The following is a 26,125-nucleotide window of genomic DNA, read 5'->3' as shown; positions in this document are numbered from 1 at the left end:
AGTTTTCTTCCATGGCAACAACTTGCCCTTGCAACCATCCACGGTCATGATCTTCAAGATCATCTTGATAAAGAAAAAATTCCACCTCAATATCAGACACCAGAAGATCAAGATCTGCAGATCATCAATGCTGCATACACTCAATGGCATCAACAAGACAATCTTCTTGTCTCATGGCTTCTTTCTTCGATGAACATGTCCTTCAAAAATAGAATGGTTGGCTGCACTCATGCATATGAGATCTGGATCAAACTTCAGGTATATTTTGCTTCTCATACTCAAGCGAAAATCAAGCAACTCAAGAACTTATTAAAGAACACCAAGAAAAAAGGTCTAGCTTCTGAATATCTACTGCAAATCAAGAAGATCACTGACTCTTTAGGAGCTGTTGGTGCACCTCTTACTGATAATGAATACAATGAAGCAATTCTTGATGGATTGGGAGAAGAATATGCTCCCCTCATTACATCTGCAATGTCCAGATCTCCTCCATTCTCTATCATTGAATTAGAAGCCTTTCTACTGGCACAAGAAGACATGCTTGATCGCTTCAAGAAAACAGAACTCCCCCCATTCAAGCCAATTTCAATCAAAGAAATCCATCTCAAGACCCTGCAGCTATTTTCAATACACAAAATCAGCCATCAGAACCTGCTGGTAATCGTAATTTTGGTGCTCGAAGAGGCAGAGGTTACAGAAATTTCAGAGGAGGCAGATATTCCAACCCCTCTTGGAATCAAAATCGACTTCAATGTCAAATATGTGGCAGAAATGGCCACCCTGCTTCTAGATGTTTTTATCGCTATGATTCTTCTCCACAAAACACACCTACAGTTCCTATGAATCAGAGAACACCACCACCACCACCACCCACTTTTCATAATCCAACAGCTTACTTAGCTGGTCCTGCCTCCCTTGTTGACAATTCCTGGTATCCTGATTCTGGTACAACTCATCACCTCACCAATGATATTAACAATCTCACTACCTGTTCTGAATATAATGGATCCGATAAGGTACATGTTGGTAATGGTGCAGGTATGTCTATTCAACACTTTGGTAACTCCACCTTATGCACCTCCCATTCATCTACAGTTTTTAAACTCAACAATTTACTGCATGTTCCTCACATTACTAAAAATCTGATTAGTGTATCCCAATTTGCCAAGGACAATGATGTTTATTTTGAGTTCTATCCTAATTATTGTCTTGTCAAATCTCAGGTTACCAAGGAAATTGTTCTCAAGGGCAATCTTAGAGATGGACTCTATCAGTTCACCAACTCTTATGTGCATTCACACCCTACATCACTCACATCTCCCACTGCACTTTATTCTAAACTTGCTTCTTTTGATGTTTGGCATAAACGTCTAGGACATGCTGCTCCACCTATTGTTAGAACTGTCTTACAACATTGTAATATTCCTTTTCATATGAATAAACGTTTTTCTGCTTCATCTGTTTGTGAAGCCTGCTGTCTAGGAAAAATTCACCAATTACCTCACTTTGATTCAAATACTCAATATACCTCTCCTCTTGAATTGGTTCTGATTGATGTTTGGGGTCTTGCACCTATTCCTGGTAATTCAGGATCATTTTATTATGTGTTATTTGTTGATACCTTTACTCGTTTTAGTTATCTATTTTTTCTGCGCAACAAATCTCAAGTTTATCAAACCTTTATACAATACAAAACAACTATTGAAAACCTCACTGGTTTCACAATTAAATATGTGCAAACAGACAATGCCAAGGAATTCAATTCATCTCAGTTTAACCATTTTCTCAACATGCATGGCATCACTCACAGACTCACCTGCCCCTATTCTCATCAGCAAAATGGCAAAGTTGAAAGAAAACATCGCCACATTACAGAGGTTGGCTTGGCTCTCTTAGCCAATGCTAAATTACCTTTATCATACTGGGAAGAAGCCTTTATAGCAGCCATCTATCTTATCAATCGGTTACCAACACCTATCCTTCACTTTAAATCTCCCTTTGAACTCATATATCACAACAAACCCGATTACAGCTTTATGAAGATATTTGGTTGTGCTTGTTTTCCCCTACTTAGACCATATAACAGACATAAACTTGATTTTCGATCCACCAAATGTATTTTCTTAGGATATGCAGTTAATCACAAGGGATACAAGTGCCTTGCTCCAAATGGTAAAATCTACATCTCTAGAGATGTTTTATTTGATGAATTTAATTTTCCATATTCTGAATTATTTCCTCCATCATCTCCTATATCTCAATCAAATGATATTTCTCTCATTCCCCATATTCCTTTGTTACATCAGCATCTTCCTACACATATTTCTCCACCCTCTCATTTATCTGTTACTACTAACATTTCTCCTAGTGTTTCAGCATCACCATCCACCTCTCCTGATCCAAATCCTGTAGTTGCTCCTTCACATCCTATGCAAACTCGAGCCAAATCAGGGATCTTCAAACCAAAGTCCTTTGCAACTACAACCACTACCTCTGATCCACATCTTCTACATTCTGAACCTCAGAATGTTGCTCAAGCTCTCAAATCTCCTCATTGGAAACAAGCTATGCAGGAAGAATATACAGCCCTCATCAACAATGGTACCTGGACTCTTGTCCCTCCCACCTCTTCCACTTCACCTATCGACTGCAAGTGGATATTCAGGATCAAGAGACATTCAGATGGCAGCATTCACAGATATAAAGCCCGATTGGTGGCCAAAGGGTTTCAACAAAGAGAAGGATTTGATTTCAGTGAGGTGTTTAGTCCTGTTGTCAAACCATCTACTGTCAGACTTGTTCTCTCTATTGCTCTCACCAACAAATGGACCATCCGTCAGTTTGACTTTAATAATGCTTTTCTTTGTGGATCACTTCAAGAAGATGTTTACATGCATCAACCTTCAGGCTTTCCTAGTGCTCATCCAAACTTCATTTGCAAATTAAACAAGGCTATCTATGGCCTTCGACAAGCACCTCGGGCATGGTTTCAAACTCTCAATAACACCCTTCAACATCATGGCTTCCACAATACTAAATCTGACACCTCTCTTTACACCAGGTTCACTCCAACATCTACTATTTACATACTCGTGTATGTTGATGATATCTTGATCACAGGAAATAATCCCACTGAAATCTCATCTCTCATCTCCCAACTCAATAGCCAGTTCTCCCTAAAAGATTTAGGCAGCTTGAACTACTTCCTTGGCCTCGAGGCAACCTATCTCTCACCCACCACTTTACACCTTACTCAAACCAAATATATCACTGATCTCTTAACCAAAACCAATATGCTATCAGCTAAACCCATGCCTACTCCTATGCTTGCTCACCAAAAACTGTCCCTCGAAGGTGATACTGCCTTCGCTGATCCCACTCTCTATCGATCTATAGTCGGTGGCCTCCAATATACAACTATTACAAGACCTGATCTCTCCTATGCTGTCAATAAGGTCAGCCAGTTCATGCACAGTCCTCTTGACATTCATTGGAAGGCAGTAAAGAGAATCCTTCGCTACTTAGCTGGCACTCTCTCCCATGGTTTAGTTTTTCGTCCTTCCACTGATTCCAGACTCATAGCTTTCTGTGATTCTGATTGGGGATCAGATATTGATGATCGTAAGTCCACCAGTGGTTTCTGTGTCTACTATGGCAGCAATTTAATTTCCTGGACCAGTAAGAAACAACATGTTGTTTCCCGCTCCAGCACAGAGGCTGAGTTCCGCAGCCTAGCCGCCACCTTCGCTGAATTAATCTGGCTTCAATCTCTTCTCTCAGAACTTCGGATTTCTTGTCCCACGCTTCCAACCGTGTTTTGTGACAATGCTAGTGCAATCCAATTGGCAGCCAATCCCATTCTTCATAATAGAACCAAACACTTTGAGTTAGATCTCTATTTTGTTCGTGACAGAGTTCTCCAACGGCAAGTCTTTGTTCAACATCTTCCAGGCACTGACCAAATTGCAGACATACTCACCAAACCTCTCTCTGCTCCTCACTTCACCAGATTTCGCTCCAAACTCAGGGTTCATGCTTCACCGCTGAGTTTGCGGGGGGATGATAAGCATATATTAGGATAATGGGCCATCAAGGCCCAATCCATTAAGAGTTAGTTAAATTAGTTACACATGTTAGTTTAGCCTCTTCTGTACATATATCAGAATGTACACATAGATATTAACAATCAGGCAATATACAAAGTATTATTCAGTTACATGCTTTCTTTTTAATTCTTTCATTTAGAACTCTCATTTGAGAGTTATCTTGCTTCCTGGGTCTGATATCTTTCAAGATTCAAGAAGAGTACAAGTCAACGACTAGTGAGAGCTCTCCTAATTCCAATTCCATGTTAGTTTTGTTTCGTGCTAAAGTCTTAATTAGGGAGTTAAATGGGTCAGACCACTTATTAGGCTTTTACAATATGCCCTACTTTAGGCTTGACTTACTCCATTTTTTAAATAGAGCATATTTAGATTTTTAAAACAATATTTAAAAATTAGAAAAAAGCCTGACCTAAAAGCAAGTAGACTTGTCTTTAAATTTTTTTAATAATATAATATATTTATGATATATATTGTTCATTTAAAGACATATTCGAAGATCATGATCTGTAAAACTAAAAATGTTACATTAGTTACTCTAAAAATTTGCAATAATAAATCCCTTAGAAGAGATTTTAGCGGCATCTGTCTTTGTTTCTCACTCTCGCTTCCCGCTTTGGAGAAGATGAAAAATCAGTCATTGAAAGAAGGTTTAAGAAAAAAAAAATTAGAAGATTTCAGAAAATAATCAGGATTAAGAGACAAACATGTAGTTTACAAAAAAATAAAAAAAAATAAACTTCCTGATACATATAAATTAAAAAAAGCCGGTTAAAGTGTATACACATGAATAATGAAAAATTTAATGACAAACATAGTTTTACGATACAGAATGTGTCTCTTCCTTTTTTTAGTTAAAGAAGGTTTACCATAAATGTATTTGATTGAACTTTTTTTTTCATAATCAAACAAAGGAATAAATATTTCAAAATTTCAAGTGATAAGCGAATTATTGTATATTAATTATTGTAGAAGATTAACTTCAGAAGACGAAGAAAAAAAAACAAATGCAATTTTTTTTGATTATATTAGATATCATAACATCAAATAATTAATGTTTAACCTCATGTTAAACATTAGACAATCATCCACAATTGTTCAATCAAGCGTCAAATAAATATTAAGACACTGTATATTTCCTAACTATATAATATTTCCCAAATATATAGTTCAATAACACCCAAAACAATGTTGATGCTACACAACTTCTTCTCTAGCAGCTCTATCCATACTCAACTTCCCTTTCTTCAGCAAGGTATCTCCGACTTCATCAATAGAACTAATTAAAAAAAATAAAATTGTTGGGGTCACTATAATGTATTAATGATATAGAATATAGAAATAATATGTAGCAGAGAATTATAAACACATAAATAATGGGTAAGTATTTAACCCTTTCTCTATTTTAATCTTTTTGTTAGTACGATTAACTGAACAATTAAAATCTTCTTCCTTGACGATATTATATTTTATAATCAATGGTGACAACAAAGTGAGGGAAACATCAGTAACATTGCCACTATCATATGTTTGACTCTCATTATCCTGGTAAGATATTAAAATTGTATAAAAATATGAAAAGTTATATAAATAACGCAAAAAACATTTAATTGATAAATCTGATTTTAATTTAAATATACAACAGCTCTTCTCGGATCTGCTGATACAACATCAGTGTTGCAAGCATTATCGAATATGCTTGATCCTGAAAATTAAAAATATTTGTAAAACTAATACAAAGTACTAATATAATCAAATAACGTTTGAAAACGAAAATAACATACATTCGTGTCAACTGCAGACTTAAGGTATGGTGCGATAATAGTTTCGCTGCAGTAAACTTTAGAAACTTGATATTTTGGCTCTTTGTATGATTCTAAATTCTTTTTTTTTCGCATTGACTTTAAATAACATGGATTTTTCATTAATAAAGTTAAGCTTTCCCAGATAATGATCTAAATCACCAACCTGCATCACAATGTTATACAAAGTTAATTTAATTAATTAATTTTTCTTAAAGGAACCTTAGTTAACAGAAAATGAGGAGGAATTACAATCAAACCCTTTTGAAATGTTGCTCGTGTAAATCAACAACACTCATTCTCAACAAAGCAACACAGTCTCTATCGAACAGAAGAAAAGATGCAAAATCTGTGTTATCCACAACCTTCACTAGAATACTGAATCTGCCAGACATTAACACTGACTGTTTAGTTGCGCATCACAAAGGAATAAGTGAAATGCACAATACTTTATCTTTGAAATGTTAAGATTCAAAATACATTAAGGACAACTACTTACTTTGGATGATAATCATTCCAATGTTTTTGGCAGTTCTTACAATACCATTTTTTAAAATCAGAACAAACGGAATACAGACATTTCTTACAGGACTTGTACCACCAGTTGTATTTTGATTCCATTGACTTTATGGTTCCAAAAGTGATGCACGTCGTATACTGACATATGAATAAAAACATAAGAACACAAAAAACACTATCTAATAAAGATATGGGAAAACATTCATCAGTTGAGAAAATATACCTCCCTACAAATCTTAATATCACTGATACACTTCCTTCTTTTATCTTTCAGAAACTCATTTTCAAAAGAATATGAGGATTGAGTGGACAACTGAGTCAACCTCAAACTACTTTTCATCGAATCAGACGAAAGCCTAAAACATAATTATATAACAGAATAGAATTAGGGCATATGCGAAAATGAATGCTTTTTGGAAAGACACATCTGAGTATATTAAATTACATGTTCTTAAAAGTATATACGACATGTTTTTTTGAAGTCCATAATCTATGGTACATTGAAATAAAAAAGAATCCTTGTGGTATATTTTGTATTTGTTATTCCCATTTTACCTATACATTTAAAAAAAAAAATACAGTAAGACACAAAAACACACAATATAGCAGAGAAATTAAACAATATATACTCAAACACAAGCATAGAATGAGAAAGAACTATCGTTAAAAATACCCCTGAAACCCTTTATCCTCGTAAGCTAGACTATGATCACATTCTGAGGAGATTCATTTTCTGCCAAAAAAGTTTGTACATGATCTACATATTGCTCTCACAAAGTACACTTAAGCTTGTGTCCCCTATTTCGTTATATATTTAAACACATTTAACCAAGAAAAAATTTATATAAATGTAAGGGTAGGATATTGTAACAACTAATTAGTGTTACTACTTACTACCAATCAATTTCACCGTTAGATCGATTATGTTGATCCAACGGTTATATTTACTTTCAGCTTTGTACGAATATGATTCCCCATATGGGAATCATAACCGTACAAAGATGAAAATAAATATAAAATATTAAATATGAAGAATCATAACCATACAAAGATAAAAATAAATATAATTATTGGATCAACATAATCGATCTAACGGTAAAATTGATTGGTAGTAATATTAATTGGTTGTTACAATATCCTTCCCCATAAACGTATAATAAACATAAATACTTTAGGTTGTCAAGCTCTAACACAACCATTTCCGTTTTTCTACCGGAGGCAACATGCTCACAAACTTTCCCATATCCTGACAGTAAACCAATGACGTCTACAAAATAAAGAAGTTAGACATAAGATAATCTTAAAAACAAAACAAATAAGTGAGTAATATTAGAGACAAAACTCATTACCTACTAAATAAGGACAGTCAAGTGCTTATTTCTCAATAATGTCAAAATCAATAAAATCGAATCCATTCACAGGAAAAGTAGCATCAACAATCGACCTCAAGTTGAAAGACAGACGATAATCATGTCTAGTTGGCGTGAAATTGTCATTATTTAAACCAATTCCAAAATTTATAATAAAATAGATATCTCCTTCACGAATGAAAACAAAATTATATCATTTCACAATAGTTATGCCTAATAGAAACCAAAAATATACCTATTCATCCAATATAACAATCTCCACATTGTCATCAAAATCTTTCCGATATAAATTAGGAACCTTCCAAGTCCTAACCACCCTAACTTTAATCCTCTACTTCTCCTTGGTACGATTAAGATCCTTTATAAAATCATATTTAGATTACATAATCAGAAGAACAACTTGAGAAGAAGAAGAAGAATAGACAGAGAACAAAAGAAATATGTGCTCAAAAGCCAACTTTCTAAAGAATGGAGTAATTTTCAGCTAGGGTTTTGCATGAAGCAAAATAAGAAAAATATCTCATTTAAATAAGGAAAAAATGAAATTAAATATGATGGCTAATTAACCCCTTGATTAGCACCCCATCACTTCCAATCATAGTAGGTAATTTCATTTTTTAATCAAATTATTCCAATTGATTGATTTTCCTAATTTTAGCCAATCAATTTAATTAATTGGTTTCTTTGATTTTAGCCAATCAATTTAATTAATTGATTTTCTTAATTTTTTTCATTGTCATTAAATCTAATTTAATGATTATATTTAAATTCAAAATTTTAAATTCGATATTCATGGTTAGAATTTAAATTAATTTTATTAATTTAACATTTAAAGTAATTAGGTTGCACCATATATCAAGTCTCACTGACCCATGATGCATATAATTTAATTTTTTTTAAAATCTTGCTTAAGATGAAAAGTTTATACTTTTAAAAAGAATCTAAATCATTGTATGAATTATACGTGATAAAACTTTTCATATAATAACTCTGAATTATAATATAATATAGATATTAAATAAAAAAAAGAGAAAACTTATTGGGCCCACAAGATCGTTTGTGCTTTCTTTATTTTTTTATAACGGACTAATTAAGCAACCAAGCTCTTTACAGTTTTAAGATGACATCTTTGGTTACGTTCATAGAAATGTGTGAACTGTGAAGCATGAAACTGCTCATCTCATATTCCTCAGATTTGCACACTTGTCACCAAACTTCATCAGCACAAACCCAAACAACGCCCTCATCTAACCTAATTCTATTATTATAATTTATAAACTTGGCTACCGATGAATATTAATATAATATTTCATTTTTAAAATTTTAAAATTATTTTCTTATTCAATCAATTTATTATAAAACCTTATTATTATAGTTGTTTCAATTTCAAAAAAATCTCCACACTTTTTAACAAGAAAACATATTGATTATTATTATGAAAAAACTAATCATCATCATTATTAATAGATTTGATTAGATTATTAGATTACTAAACCAGAGTGGCGGTTTGGTTATTTATGCAAGGAATCTGTTGATTTAAATAAAATAAAATGAAATCTGTCCAAATTAAAACACAAATAAAATTTATTATTATTATCTTATTTTTTACTTTTTATTTTTTTTGGGTTATGCCTTTGCTCCCTGTTGCTGCTCAACCCCTCTCTCTTTCTTTCTCTCACTTCGTCTTTCTCTCTCTAAAATCTCAGGGCTCGGATTGTGCCCTTTTGACAAGCCTCTGCTCTTTGATTCCAGGTTCGTTTGCCTCTAATCGATCCACGCCATCATCTTTTCCATTTCGCTACTACTTCCTCTTCAATCTTTTTTACTTTCTTATTTTTCTCTTGTTCCTTTTCTTCGATTTTGATCAATGTTTTTTTGTTGCTTCTGGGAATTTTGTTGCCCAGGATCTCCGTGTTCTTTTTTCGGCGTTGATTGTTTTTGGGAATTATCGGTTTCATGCAAATTGGCCTCATCGAGCTGGCTATCGAATTTAGAATTTGGTCTTGTTTGGCTTTTGAATTTTTAATCCGGTTTTGTTTCTATTTTGTTTGTTTATTTGTTTATTTTTTTTTAAATCTCGTCTTAGGGTTTTTATTGATGGTTGGGTTTTTGGTTTGTGTTTGGTTCTCATTTTTTTTTTTTTTTTTGGAGAAACTGAAATTTGGAAGGTAGCATTTTATTAGGTTAATTTATATCGGTTCAGAGGAACGGGGTGGGCTTGTTTTCTTATTGTTCCAAATTGGTAGATTATCAATTTTTCCTTTTGAATTGTTTCTGTTACATTCAATTTTCCTTGGCAATGCGCCTTGCATTTGATTATGGTTATATTTTGTATGATTTTTCAGATACAATTGGAGATGGATATACTCGAAATTTGATTGATTTTTTTTTTTTTCGCGTAATTTTCTTTTTGGAATGATTTACTGTCTTATAATGCAATGTGGGGTTTAAGGGCTGATTTTAGCTTTGTTTGTGTGATTCTTATCCAGTGAGTGTTATTACAAGAGAAGTGTTATCGAAACATTTCTTGGTCAGGGAATGGCTGGGATTGTGAGTGAGGAGTCCGGAGTGGGAAAGTCTGTGGAGGGAATTTCAAGTGGGCAGCGTTGTCAATCCGGGGAAGCATTGGCTGAGTGGCGGTCTTCAGAGCAGGTGGAGAATGGAATCACGTCTACTTCTCCCCCTTACTGGGACACTGGTGATGAAGACGATGATGGTAACTTATTTTTTTATATTTTTTCCTTTATATATGTTTTTGAATTTCCGTTGTTATATTGCATGTCTGTGTGTGTGTTTTTCTGTGTGAGCTTTAGGGATGGTAATTATGGCATAAAAAATACTTGGATTAGATGTTAAATTGTGACAATGTTTTGCACCTTTATTTTTTGTTTGATATTAGTGGTTTAGCGTGTTAATTAATTTGTAAGAATAAGAAAATAATAGGTAATGATTTGAATGTTGGTCAAAGTATGCATCATCTTAATGTATATACCAAGATATCATTGCTTAGATATACTATTAGAACTTAGAAGTTTCAATTGCCGCTTCATAAGTTCTGTAGTGAGATTATTAGATCATCAAATTTCTCGGACTACTAGTTTATATTGGCTGTAAGCTTTCCAAGTGAATGGATGTGATTATACTTCAATTAATGTGTTGGAAGAAAACAAATCATAATAAGATAGGTTAAGCTTTTGTGCCAACTGCCACAGAAGCACCTACTGTAGGCAGGGATTTTTTTTTGCGGGGGGGGGGGGGATTCAGTAGGAACTTGTCTCTCTTGCCTGGACAATCGGTTTATGTTCTTTTTTGAATGATTGATTTTTTAATCTAGCTTTTGCTGCTTCTTGAATCTAGCTTGATGAGTCCATGATTAATTTTTTTTTTCCGTAAGAATTGTTCAAAAATCTTTTTTTTTTTTCTCCACACTTCACAGGACCAAAACCTTCTGATTTGTATGGAAGATATACATGGACGATAGAAAAGTTTTCTCAGATTACCAAAAGGGAACTTCGCAGTAATGCATTTGACGTTGGCGGCTTCAAATGGTATGAGGCTTTAGATAAACTTATTGAACCTACGTGGCATTTGGTGTGCTTTAGAGCTTAAGTATCTTTGCCGTTTTGCATCATTTTGATTTACACCTTCAAACCTATGTATATGCTGGAGCTTCTTGTTATGCATGTATGATCTTGAGTCATCATGGCAGTTGTCTTATCTCGAGCCTTGACAAAGCACTGATGTACTGTAACTGTTGTAGTTTGTCTCTAACACATCCCAATTTTACTCGCAAAGAAATTCATTTAGTCTAAAGAAGTATGAGGAATTTGGAGGATAGAGATCCTCTATAGTAAAATGGGGAAAAATTAAACAACAAAGGAAAAGAGAAACCATCAGTGAAGCAAAGCTGCCCAATCCCTCTGCATGTTTGTTAAGGTAACCCTTTTAAAAAGATCATGTGCTTTGTTGCACCATATAAAAGTCAATCGTCTAATCTTATCCCATATCAGCTGCTGAGCCAATGAAACATCCCTTAAAATACAAGCATGATGTTCCAACCAAATTCACGAAATAATAGCATAGGTCGTACATTGCCTTATGGCGGTAGGGTAGTGTTCCTATCAAGGTACGGATCAGTGTGTGATTCCTGGCTGTTAATAGGCCTCTTTACTTCTACCAAAACTACTGTAACTAGTAACCAAAAATTGATCCAAGGACTTAGCACACCCAGTATTCCTTAAAAAGGCCAAACAGTAAATAGACATGCCATTAGTTACAAACGGCAGGGTAAAGAGCATGAAACAGCATACATATCAGGGAAGAGCTTTATTTGACACGGGAACCTGTATTAATTCTATTAAAGCACTGCAGGCCAAAAAATGACTTGACCTCAGGTGGGGCTTTGGATATCTAAGAGGTTTATCAAGATGGCAAGTAGCTCCATTCAACAAATGAGTTCAAAATTGGAAAAGGACTTGCACAAAAACACCCTAGAACTGTCATGAAGTCTTGCCAATAATCCGTGATTTTCAGAGATGTACAGAAAATTTGTGATCATATATACTATTTTGTCATAAAAGGGAAAGATACTTTGTTTATTACACTTGTGAAAGGTGAGCCCTAAGTATGGACTATAATAAAATGTTCATGGAACTCATGCCCTTAATGTAGTGTTGGTACATGCAGTCTAATAAACCCATCTGGTTTTTTGCTGATGTAATTCCTATGACTTGATACTTGCTGAATATGTTAGTATTGATATTTTGACGTAATCATTCTTTGGTGTGTGGCAGGTATATTTTAATTTATCCACAAGGCTGTGATGTTTGCAATCATCTCTCGCTGTTTCTTTGTGTAGCTAATCATGACAAACTTCTTCCAGGTTCAACACTTGATCTTTTTCAGATTGCATAAATGATTATTAGTTTTACTTCTATAGTTGGTTTCATAGTATTTGGCTTATTTTCCATCTTTTTGGGCTGACACAGGATGGAGTCATTTTGCACAATTTACAATAGCTGTGGTCAATAAAGACCCGAAGAAATCAAAATATTCTGGTCTGTTTACTAATAATTGGCTTAATTAGTGGAGCTTACAATTTTTCTATCAGCATTATTGAGATACTTGTACTTGAGTTTTCCAGATACATTACATCGATTTTGGAAGAAGGAACATGACTGGGGATGGAAAAAGTTTATGGAGCTGTCAAAGGTGTATGATGGATTTGTAGACTCTTCTGACAACCTGATAATAAAAGCTCAAGTTCAAGTCATCAGGTATTCTATACATATTATGTTATTTGGAATCATTAAAATATTCACATACCATCTTGTGTACAGCTGCGCTACTAATTAAGGTTGTTGTCCACATAGTTTTCACCTTCATTTGTTTACTTACCCAGAAAGAAGTAACATATGAATGTTTTGTAATTGTATTAGTTGGAGAATCGGTCTTCTTCAATATCTTTTATAGCAGATATTAAGCCAACAAGAAATAATACTCTTCTTGTGATGCCAAACTACTTTTTCAAGTTGGGTCTAAACTAGTTCATGCCATTATTGTAGCATTTTTTGCTGAGGCTGTAAACCTTGGATTCTATTTGTGTCAACCTGTACCTTCCGTTATCTTGTTGCAATAAAGTTTTTAACTTATATTCACTAGGCCTGTTCAGTGTTATTCTTTTTGTGCATCTTTTTTAACCCAAAGTTTGTGTGACAAGCCTCATGATTGCACATGCATATAACTTGTTCCAATGCCCGTGAGGTCTCATTCTATATTCACTGAATTTCTATGCTTCCTTCAACATTCTCTCTTCTCTAAACAGAAGTTGTATTTCTCACAACTTTTCTTCTTTGGTCATCAGGCTTGAATCATGGGGTAATCCTGAGTTTTTCTAATTCCTCATCTTGTTCACTAAGTAAACTGATACTAACTCATATGTTTAGATAATTTGTTTAAGATTTTTGAGAATTGTGATTTGTATTGGTTCATATTGAATTCTTGGATTCTCAATAATAATTTGTGTTGTCAGTGATGGCCAATTGCTGTATTCAGCAGTAGATTGTTTCATATGTCACTGGTTAAATCCTATAATATCTCTACAATAACTACCCTATCTCATAAAATTCTCCACTCCATAAAATATGGGATATAATATAACAAAATAATATCAGATTAAATCTTTGAGAATCTTCAACAGTCAAATTGTCTTCAATTTTTTAAGTAAACTGAATTTTGTTCTTACTTTTACCCTTTTAAAACTTGTGTAGCTGTCAGATAGGTCCTTGTTAATTTGTTTGCATTTTGCCTTGGAGCTTTTGCTTCAGATCTGTGACAATTTTTTTTTGTTTCTGCTAGGGAGAAATCAGACAGGCCTTTTCGTTGTCTTGACTGTCAGTATAGGAGAGAACTTGTTAGGGTATATTTGACAAATGTAGAACAAATTTGTCGGCGTTTTGTGGAGGAGAGAAGAAGCAAGCTTGTGAAGTTGATAGAGGATAAAGCTAGGTGGTCGAGGTACTTTGTGCTCTCCTTTAAAGTGTCATTCTTCTTACGTATATGTGTAATCTTTTTTGTCATGTGATGTTTGCTGTGATTCTTATCTTGCTCCAAAGTTTCACCTAATAAAGTCAGGATTGTTAAATTATTTCTTTTCCACACTCCTAGATCAATAATAATACTTTAATAGTTGAACTGAAATATTTGAGTTGACTTATTTCCCCTTCAATTCAGAAAAGTGAAAAATGTTAGGCTTATTGGGAAGAAAAGATACAGCAGAGGGATGAATGCTGTTGTCAAATCTAATCAGTGACCATGGTTTGATGCATTATAGCCAACTTCATGTAGTTTATACCTGTTTTTATGCATATGTATTTTGAAATGTATATTACATCCTTTTAGAAATTTAATCTGATTTGATATTGTCATTTGATTGTAATGTAAACTGTTTCCCTAATTAATATAATATTAGCATTCTTTGCCACTTATGTCAGACCTTTAAGCTGTGTTGTCTGATTTTATTGGCTGATCAAATGTTTTTTTTGCAACATGTGCAGTTTCTTTGCTTTCTGGCGGGAAATTGACCAAACTTCTAGGTGCGAAATGTCTAGAGAGAAGACAGATGTAATTTTGAAAGTAGTTGTGAAACACTTCTTTATAGAGAAAGAAGTTACTTCTACTTTGGTGATGGATTCCTTGTATAGTGGATTGAAGGCTCTTGAAGGACAGACTATGTGCAAGAAAGGTAGGGTAAAATTGTTGGACGCTGAAGAAATACCAGCACCTATTGTTCATGTGGAGAAAGATATGTTTGTACTGGTGGATGATGTTTTACTGCTACTTGAAAGGGCTGCTATAGAACCACTGCCTCCGAAAGATGAGAAGGGTCCTCAAAATCGTACAAAGGTAAGATGTAGAATTATGTTTGTAAAAGTAACTAAGGAATTATATGTTGATACTTGATAGCTGGTGATATGGTTGCGAGTTGAGCCCATTGAAATGTGATGGTTAGTGCAATAGAGTTTTTAAAGGATGAATTTTCAGATAAAAGAAAGCAGAACGGAATCATGTCTATTGGTCAAAATAAAACTGAAAACTATGCTACTGTATTCTGAGAATTACCATATTAAGATTGATTTTCACTCAATTGCTGTTGCATCAGCTGGTCATCGGAATTAATAGCCTAAATGTTCTTCAGTTTATGTATGGGTTGCTGCTTGGGTTGTTTCTGCTTCTATTTCGTATTTCTTGTTCTGGCTTTTATTCCATCATTTCTGAATGATTACGTATGTGTTTGGTGTTGCTTTGAAGTTTCATAGTTCGAAGAATAACAATTTTCCCGTAATTGCTTTTGAAAGAATTTGTCTTATAGTTTGGGAATGTTTTTGTGAAATTGTTTTGTTTGGCTATTTCATTGCTTTGTTTCAAATTACATGGATTGGTATGTGTAAAGAACCAATTCTACCCAAAAATTTAAGTTGTTAGGTGAAGCACACTGAAAAGTCTCGTGTTAGTATGTGGGGATAGTCGTTGATTCTTGAAGTGGCCGGGTGTTACAAGTGGTATCAGAGCAGGGCCTCTCTTCCAGTACGGTGTGGTTCGAGGACGAACCAGGCGGAAGCTGGTGGGCATGTAACATCCCAAGAGTTGGCAAAGGCAGGGAGTGATCGCCGGTGCGAAAGGGCACGGACAATGAGCGGCTCATGCCAAATCTTGCAGCTTGGGGGTTCATGAATGAATCGAATCAACACCCGAAAGAGAGGGATTCCAGAGACTGTGCTGGTATGGGACGGTACAGTTAGGAATGGCTTATAAGAATTAATTGGTAGTACCTATACTAACAAGATGCATCTGCTTTTCGGTAGCTCGGATCAGAAGAACTCCATAGTTAAGCGTGCTTGACTTGGAGCAATTCTGGGATGGGTGACCTCCTGGGAAGTTTTCTCGGGAAGTGTGCGAGTGAGGAAAAAGCACACTGAAAAGTCTCGTGTTAGTATGTGGGGATAGTCATTGATTCTTGAAGCGGTCGGGCGTTACAAGAAATAGAATGGGGTGATGAGAATCGAACTCGTGACCACTTGGTCACATAGGCTTTGATACCATGAAAAGAATAAATTCAATCCAAAATCTTAAGCTATTAAGTGAAAGTCACACTAATGGTTTTATATTATATCTAACAATATGAAATAACTTTATTTTGAATGGGATCTAATAATAAATCGTAATAAGATAACATTGTTCTTGTTCATAATTAACAGGGACATTTATGCCGCTACCTTAATTTAAATGGGATCTAATAATAAATGACAATAGGATAATTTTGTTCTTTTTCGAAATTAATATGGGCATTTATGCCAGTTACCCTTAAAACCCATTTTGTCCAACATAGGGAGCTAGCCTGCTTAAAGTTAAACCCATGAAATACTTTTATAGTAGTGCGCAAACACAATTTCTGCCAGAAGAAATGTCTACAATTTTTTTTTTTACAAGCCTTCACTCATGTAACACCATTAAACGTATCCTTGATTGTTTATACATATTTTGTTATTTTTCTGCTCAAGGTTTTGTGGTGGGTTCTTGATAAGAATAAAGTAGTGTGGAAGTATGTAGCGATAGTCAGGGATATGTATGATGATGTTATTACATTTGTGAAGGCTTGTAATGGCTCATCAAGTTATCTTTCAAACAGTAGGTTTACCCCAAGGTTTGCTTTGAGTCCTTATCTTATTTCCCTTGTTATGGATGATGCGATGGGCTAACAAAAGATATCCAGGATGAGATGCCATTGTGTATGCCAGTTGCAGATGATATTTTGCTAATTGATGAGACCACAACTGGTACTAACAATAAATTAGATTCATGTTAAGTTAGATTAAGATTGAATACATGAAATGTGAGTTTAATATGGCAAGAGAAGGAGATCAAGAATCCGTGCATATACTAGGACAAAAGGTACCAAGAAAGATGCTTTTAAATATATGAGATCAATACAAAAGAGGGGAGAGATTGATGAGGATGTAAGCCATAGATTAAGTGTTGGTTGGATGAAATGATGAACAATAGCAAGTCTAAAGGATATAAAAATGTTTGTGTGATTAATGATGAACAATAGCAAGGCTAAAAGGATATACAAAAGAATCCGTGAATTAATGTTTGTGTGATTGCAAAATCCTTTTAAGGCTAAAAGGAAAATTTTAATGAACAATAGCAAGGCTTGCAATGTTATATGAAGTTGAATGTTGGCCAACATATAAAAATGAGAGAACATAAATTGAGATGGTTGTCATATTCTTCGAAGATCCCTAAATGCTCCTGTACGTACAAAAGTTTGTTCCGAAGAGCATGACACAATAACACAAAGAAAGAAAGAGTTTGGTCAAAATTTACTTGGGGTCAAATAGTAAATCGAGACTTAACAGAGTGATAAATAGATTGATCGTGGAGGGGTAATCCTATTATTTTTTATATTCCAGATAACCTTTTTTAGTCCTTTTTCCCTATATATATATATATATATATATATATATATATATATATATATATATTCATTCATTCTCTCTTTTTTATTTTTTATTTTTCTCAATTTTTTCTTGTTTTTTATTTGGGTTCACCGACTGTCAACTCCAACTTGTTTGGGATAAATGTGATGTTGATGTTAGTGTTGATTTATTTCATAGAAAATTGATTTTAGCTGCAGGAACTATTTTCTAGCCCTCTAATAGAGGTCCAATTATGAAGATGGTGGTTTATTCAAAAGTTTACATATATTTGATAGATTATGTCATTAACTGAAACATTTCTTTTGCAATTTGAATTTAGGTTGAGTTCACACTGCTTTTTGTACCATATTTTTGTAGGTGTATTATCTTACTTATGTAAATAACAGTGTACATTTTAATATTTAATATATATATATATATATATTTTACTGTTTTAAAAAAGATTAGCCTAGTTAAAGTTTTGGACATATATTACACATCTAGAATTGTATCCTTAGTAACATGGGAGATTAAAGTGCAAAGAAGGGTATGGATAAAGCACCTTTGGTTTTATAGTTTTGGAATGCTTTTGAATGCAAAGTAACCTGTTAAACTTTCTCCTTTTTTTGCAGGATGGAAACTCTGGGGAGGACTTCAATAAAGATTCTATAGAGCGCGATGAAAGGCGTCTCACAGAATTGGGACGTAGGACTTTGGAAATATTTGTCCTTGCCCACATATTCAGGTAGAATGTGCAATAGTTGTGCAATTAGTTCCATACTCTTCATGTTTCTTAGCTTAATTGCTTGTTTATATACCCTTGGCTTTTGTTTGAATCACCTCCTAGATTAAGTTTTAAAGTGCTCCTGCATGTCTGGACGTTGTTTGTTTGTGATAATAATTTGGAAGTAGACTTCTGTAAAGTCTAAATTTCGTTAGTCGGTTTTGGTGGTATCTAATTTCTAAGAGATTGTGAGTACATCACATGGCTCCTATGCGATTTTAGACTTCATGCCATGAGGTTAAGTCGTCCATCCTTTGCAAATTGCAGGATTGTGTTTCGTTTTTCTTTCAGAATTCCATGTCTATGATCGTACTTGAAAGGGCAATATTTGGAATGATTCTTGAAATATATATCTGGTCTTTGCTTGTAAGGGTACATGATCTTTGATAGTTAATAAGAAATACATGATTATGAGCTTTGCTACAATCCTTGTTTCCAGCAGATCACATAACATTTGGAAGCTACAGCGTGTACTCTTGATTGCTGTATGAGTGTGGAATTTGAGATATATAGAATATGACAAGGACATGATATTTGACTTCATTGAATTACTATGTGTAAAGAACCAATTCAACCCAAAAGTTTAAGCTAATGGGTTAGGCTACATTAATGGTTTTATATATCTCTAACACGCTCCCTCACACGAAAGTCCATTGGGCTTGAAAGGTGGACGATGCACAGGTTCACCTATCTGTGCTGAGAAACTCTACAAAACTTAATTAATTATTAATTAAATAGGGGGGGTGAGGATTAAACCCGTGACACCTAGGCTCTGATACCATGTAAAGAACCAATTCAACCCAAAAACTTAAGCTAATGGGTGAGGCTACATTAATGGTTTTATATATCTCTAACAATTGTTTCCAATAGAAAATATAGCGATTAATTATGCTGCAAAATTCAGACTTAGGATTCAGTTGCTTCAGCTGCGTGCTTGCCAAGCAGTTACACTGACATACTACCTTATCGGAATTCATGTTCCCCTTTGTAAAGAACCATTTTAACCCAAAACCTTAAGGTTTTGGGTCAGGGCCTTTTTAATGGTTTATATTATTCTATAACACACTTCCTCACGCAAGAGCCCTTTGGGCTTGAAGCATGGATATTGCATAGGCCTAATTTTTTGATTTACCTTATGCTTATTTAATTCGACAAGTGGAGGGCGGTGAAATCCAACTCGTGAGTTTGTGGTCATTGAAGCTCTGATACCATGTAAAGCTTCAACCCAAAACCTTAAGGTTTTGGGGAGGACCTTTTTAATGGTTTATATTATTCTATAACACCCTTGTATCAATGAGCTTGAAATTCATGCAGTTTATGATATTGCCATCTGAATGGAGAAGTGGAAATTATTGGGAATATGGAAAGATTGAGAAGTTCCTAATGATAGGGCTCATATATATAACCTATCTGGGAGATAAAGAGTGGCATATTTTTTGTTTTGCTACATATGTACCGTTCATTCTTCTTATTGGTACATTTTACATGTATGTATTAAATATGCATCAATTAAGGTGTCCTAATTTTAGTTATTTACTTTCATGGGTGCAGCAATAAAATTGAGGTTGCCTACCAGGAAGCTGTTGCTTTTAAGAGACAAGAAGAACTCATTCGTGAAGAAGCTGAAAGTGATCAGAAAGCAAAACGTGGGGTCAATGAGAGGGAAAAAAAGTCAAAGAAAAAACAGGTCTGGCCCACATTGAAACTGCATTATCAAAGGATATCTAGATATCCATATGTTGATTTTACAGATGCTACTGTATTGTCTGGTTCTCTTCTTAAGAAATTGGGTTTTTTATTTTTTTATTTGATTATCTGTCAGATTGAAATGCAATTGTCTGATGTTGTTAATATTGTGATTTTAGAAGTCATTAAGGAGGCAAGATTAAATCATTCTCATAAATTTCATTACAGAAGATAATTAAACTTCGTAACATGTGCTGTATATGACAACTATTGTGTGATAACGAATAAATTATCAAGTAGCTAGACTTGGTAGATGCAACCTATGTATGATTATTTTTTAAAATGGTATTAAAGAAGTCATCTAATTTTTGATGTTTTATAGCTACATTGGCTAGTGAGTTTGTATATTGGACCCTGGTTGCAGTGATGTGGAATTTCACATATTTGAATTATTGCTTGGTAATGAATAATGTGTTTGGATTTGCTTAAATTCTTGGGAATTTTTTTTTCAAAAGCTTACTATTATGAAAAAATAGTAAGTTAATCCAAATACACACGAGGGTCATGTCTTACACGATCTGCCTATACTTATTTTTGAGGTGCATGCTTGAGGCCAGTTGCTTTACCAACATTGCCTTCTTATAAATTGCGTTAGGTGGATATCTGATACAACATGAAAAAACAACATTGCCTTCTGTTACTTTCTATTGACTTATTGATAATTACAATTTCGAAATTTATGACAAAAAGTATTTTAGTTTAGGAACAATTAACCGTACTACTGTTTAATTTAGTCTGTCCCTGGCTTAATCCATTTCCCACTCTGAATATTGTAAACCAATAACCACTCTTCGGGCCAATTTTTCCTAATTTGGAAATACTTTTGACAGAACTTAGTAAACTGTGATTCTCCCAAGATGTTTTCTCTTAACATCCCGTTTTCTTATGCCAAGCATGCTATTTTTGGGATTAAATAATGTCATGTGCATGGCATAAGGGGAGTTGTTGGTTGATTTTCCTTTAATTACTGACAGATTTCCTTTCTTTTCACTACAGGCCAAACAAAAACGGAACAGTCGCAAAGGAAAGGATAAAGGGCGGGAGGAGAGGACTACTGTGTCTGTACATGACAAGATCCTAGAAGATAACAGCGTTGATGAGAAAAAGGATTCTAACATGGAGGAAGCTCAAACTATGTCTGAAAAGCCTGATGCCATGGAAGATGTTTCTGATGTGTCTGACTCCGTGGACGGAGTTGCTGAAATGCTTCAGCCTGATTCAGAAGACAGAGATGCTACCCCTGTTAACTGGGATACTGATGCTTCAGAAGTTCATCCTCCAACTGAGGCGAGTAACAATGGCATAGGTGGTGTTTCATCAATACAAAATGGAATGTCTGAGAAAAGGAGCAGTTCGGTTATAGATGATAGTTCTTCAACATGTTCTACTGATTCTTTGCCATCAGTAGTCATGAATGACCCCTACAAGGGAAACTCTTTTTCAAATTATAAAGTCCAAAAGTCACCTAGCAAGTAAGTATAAGTATATAGCTTAATGTTTTTCTGTGCGTGGATAGATATTAATGATGGATCATGTCTGCTTATTTGATTTAGCACTCTTTATCTGTAGAGGTAAGAACCGAGGTAAAGCATCGTGTGATGTGGGAATTTGGACAAATGAAATAGGTAGTCAGTCATCTGGATCTGCAGCAGATGCTGGGGATATTAACGATGAGTCCGGAAGTGGTAAGGTTGGGGAATCTGAATCTGAGGGTTCTGTAGTCTGCTTGCAGGATCGGTTGAAGTGGGCTGAGCAGCATGTTGTCAGAAAGGTGGTTTCATTTCCACCCTTGTTGGAAATACTGTCAAATTATTATCAAATGTTCTTCTCAAAAGTTTATCTATTTATGACTTTCTGTGATTGTTGCATGTCTTTACTTTCTGTCTGTTTTATTCCTCCATTCTTAAATTTTAAAGTGTTGCCTTCTCATCTTTGATTCCTACTTTTTTCTTTTTCACCATTGAGGAGGAGCAATAGTAGTTTGCTCAATGAAGAATAATTTCAAATGATATATAAATAGGGTCTTAAAAATGGAGAAATGACTGAACACCTTGTTTTCCCTTAATTATTTTCCATCTGCAAAAGGTCATGGGTTCGAATCCAGGAAACAGCCTCTTTGCAATTATGCAAGGGTAAGGCTGCGTACAAGGATTACCTCCACCCCACACTAGCTAGTCGGGTTTAACGGGGAGTGGTTTTTATTTTCCATCTGCAAAAATAGATGCAAATAATTTGAATTTGCAACTCGGAGAACAAATTGGTTATGTTTCCATATACCTTTCTTGTTTTAGTATACATGGATAATGAATATGAATCATGGGAAAAATAGACGTGTATCCTTTTCATCTTGTTTTCCTTACCTGGTAAGGATAATGAATATATTTTTAAACCCTTCCACTCTTCTGTCATTCCAAATTGCTTCATAGATGTGAAAATTAAAATGGCTCCGTAATCATACTCCCCTCCCTTCCAATGCTTTTCATTTCTCACACCATAAACCAATGCTTCAGGCACAGCTTAAGTAAAGATTTATCTGAAACTTCCAAGCGAAGATGTTTTTATCCTCGTGATTCTTTTCTTCTGAGTTGTTTTAGATCTTGGAATTCTTTGTTTTCTGTTTATTGTTTTTCTGTTTGTAACAAGGTTAAGCTTAGTAAGCTTAAACTTGAGGGGGAGTTAGAATATTAAGGTTATTAGTCTTATTTTTATGTGAAGGCTAATGATTGGTTTTGTATCTAACAATACTATTTATGAAGCAAAATTATTTGGACTTGTTTTTCTTGAAGGTGGTGGGAGATCAGATTTGGAATGACAGTAAAATTTATGTTTGATTTAATGTTTGCTTTCGAAGGATTTCCCTTAGCCTAATTTTTTCTTTTAAGCTTGCTGTGTTCCTGCAATAAATGTGTTACATACCAATTAATTCTTATATGCTCAATTTTATATTGAAGCCTTTATCTCGTGCTATTACAATTTGAGCTTGATGTCATAGGCATTTTCTTTTCTAATTGATAGGAAGAGGAGGTTCTTTCACTTGAAAAGAAACCGAGCATCAAAGACCAAGTTGAGATAGAGACACCTGTTGACAATGAAAGCCTACAGAAAGAGAAGATATCAGTTGTGCCACCCTCACCCATAAGTCCTACTAGAAACTTATCCTCGTCTGTTCAAATGAAGTTGGAACACAAGACTAGTGCTACTGTAGATCCTTTTCATGTCAGGAAAACATCTTCAAGTAGCTCGCAACAGACTGATAAAGATCCATCTTCACCTTTTACTTCTGCTTCACATGTTACAACTGTGTCCAAAACTGAGATCCAGAAGACTTCAACTCCAAGATTAACTGAAAGATCCATGGTGCAAGTGCCTATGATGTCAAGACCTTCAAGTGCTCCTTTAGTTCCTGGTCCCAGGCCAACTGCTCCCGTTGCCTCTATGGTTCAAACGGCTCCCCTACTTGCACGCTCGGTGAGTGCAGTTGGGAGGTTGGGTCCTGATCCCTCACCTGCTACTCATAGTTATGTTCCTCAATCCTACAGAAATGCGATCATGGGGAACCCTGTGGCCTCAAATGCTGCCAGTCTGACCCACTCCAGCTCCTCAAGTTCAGGAGTAAACCCATCACCTGGCTATTGTCAACCATCTTCCTTGGTGTCATCACCAATATTTTTATCCCAGAGCTCTGATAGAATGGACTCTAATGCTGGCCACTCTGGTGTTCCCTTTGGCATGATTACACGGGATGTTTTACAGAATGGTCCCCAATGGATTGATAGTTCTCAAAGGGAATCGAGCAGAAACATGCACTATGATCAACCCTATGGGCTTAATGATGTTCAGAACCATGACTTGTACAGGCCAGTACACAGTAGATCTATGGGCAACATGTCAACAGAGTTCTCAGCCTGCACATCAGGTCGTCAGAACCAAGGGTTGTTGGTGGATGAGTTCCCACACCTTGACATCATAAATGACCTGCTCGATGATGAACATGGTATTGGGAAGACCACTCGGGCAAGTTCAGTATTCCATTCTCTGAATAACGGACCCCAGTCGCTAAATCGACAGTTAACTTTTCCTGGAGACTGGGGTGCAAATGATGATTTGGGATCCTCAACCAGTTCTTGCAGGTTCGAGCGATCTCAAAGTTATCATCATGATCATGGATTTCAACGAGGGTATAACTCGTCTGGTGGGCATTTTGATTCAGTGAGGGATTATATTCCACAACAGATGAGTAGTGTACCTTACGTCAACGGGCAGGTTGATGGGTTGATTCCAAACCAATGGCAGGTGGCTGGTTCTGATCTGTTGTATCTAGGCATGAGAAACACAGAGAATGATGGTTATGCATACTATCCAGATTACTCAAATATGGCATGTGGTGTCAATGGTTATACTGTATTCAGGCCGTCAAATGGTCCGTAGAGGGAAACGATTTCGAAGCGTGCCCACAAATAAGTGGTTGCCAACAAATGTAGTAATGTTTTGAGGAAATTATTGGGTCTATTTAGATTGGAGTGAGTTTGTAATCTCTTGATAAGCAAAACATTTTGTAAAGAGTGTTTTGAGTTATTGCTTCCAGCTTTTTTTATGCATATCTTGGCCTTCTAGGATTATGGATGAATAGTGATGAGTTTTGAACACTTATGTCGTAATAAATTAAGCTTACCATGCGTCCCCTCAATGTAGATGCATGCCGTACAATTTGTACCAAAGGCTGTAACCACTTTTGAACACATTTGCAAATGTCCAAAGTGGTTCTGCTTCAGATTAAAAAAAAAAGGTTTCTAGTTTATTGCATTTGTTGATATATTAGGTGGTTATTTTATGCACCAGCTCACATTAGTCTGCAGAAGGGTTTGGTATTACAGTAAGGTGGGTGTCTTCTTAGCAATAACAGTTATCCTTGGACGACTGAGAGTTTGGGCAAAGACAAAGTTATTTCTAGAAATGAAGATGTGTAGTAATGGATTAATTCAACCAAACATGTCAGCTGGTATAATAATCACAAAATCAAAATAAACAAAGGAAGAAATATACTTGTTTTGATGTAGAAGTTTTTTTTTTTTTTTTGCTGCACTTAAATTGAGTGAGTTTCATTAACTTTTTATCTCTATTTTCTTTCTAACGAGATTTTTCACTTTTATGTGAGTGTGGACAACTTCCGTTTTTATCCATATCTATTAGCTGCTTAGTTGTTTATCAATTTTGTATTTGTGCGTCTATATATAGATGTCTCCCAATAATGAAAATAACTTTGACTCTAGAATTTTCAATATGGTATCAGAGCGGTTTCATCATCAGAGCGGTTTCATCCTCAGTGACCTTTCCGCTGCAGAGTTCCCTAATGTTGGGAGCTCTACGTCACCCTTTCCCAATGTCTTTCATTTGTTTTCAACAACCCCCCTCTTTTATTCCAATAAAGTTCATTTGTTCTAGTAGTTGTCTATTTTATAAGCTTCCAATGATGACTATTTAAACGAAGGACATTCCTCTTGATGTTTATTTTAGGGAATAATATTTCTGCTGATGTTATTCTAGAAAAATCTTCTTATTTGGTCAAATAATATTTCAAGCACCTTTTCCAGTCATTTTTGTTGAGTTAATTTTGTAGTAACATTTATCTCTTCGACGTCTTTGGCATCCCTGAGTTGTCCTTTTAGCAATGTTTCATGGGCATTTTTTTTAATAAAACATCGCGCAAGAATATTTTATTTTTATTTTTTTTATCTTTCTAGTTTGCAAGCTAGGAATTTGTCACCTCTATGCTCCAACTTGTGGGAGTATTAGGCATAATGATTGAGGATAATGACAAGATAAT

General features: G+C 34.9%; 1 protein-coding gene across 2 annotated transcripts; it reads left to right on the top strand.

The window, feature by feature from the left end:
- The first annotated feature begins 9,414 nt into the window (after nt 1–9,414).
- On the top strand, nt 9,415–25,037 carry LOC133313609 (TNF receptor-associated factor homolog 1a-like). 2 transcript variants are annotated; one of them, XM_061515003.1, is made up of 13 exons: nt 9,415–9,546; nt 10,284–10,510; nt 11,231–11,342; nt 12,588–12,676; nt 12,783–12,851; nt 12,938–13,070; nt 14,152–14,310; nt 14,850–15,198; nt 18,404–18,516; nt 20,107–20,242; nt 21,298–21,773; nt 21,871–22,072; nt 23,317–25,037. In XM_061515003.1, exons 2-13 carry the CDS (start codon nt 10,333–10,335, stop codon nt 24,727–24,729), a joined length of 3,429 nt encoding a protein of 1,142 aa, XP_061370987.1. In that variant the 5' UTR covers nt 9,415–9,546; nt 10,284–10,332; the 3' UTR covers nt 24,730–25,037. The 2 variants fall into 2 exon arrangements, with proteins under 2 accessions (XP_061370987.1, XP_061370988.1); XM_061515004.1 differs by lacking the exon at nt 14,152–14,310.
- The last annotated feature ends 1,088 nt before the right edge of the window (nt 25,038–26,125 follow it).

The sequence above is a fragment of the Gastrolobium bilobum genome, unplaced genomic scaffold, assembly GCF_033153095.1.
Source record: "Gastrolobium bilobum isolate Gb01-03AN ecotype WA unplaced genomic scaffold, APGP_CSIRO_Gbil_v1 utg33260, whole genome shotgun sequence".
NCBI classification, from domain to species: Eukaryota; Viridiplantae; Streptophyta; class Magnoliopsida; order Fabales; family Fabaceae; genus Gastrolobium; species Gastrolobium bilobum.
The sequence above is the reverse complement of the archived record's forward strand: the minus strand, read 5'-3'. Positions and strand labels throughout refer to the sequence as shown.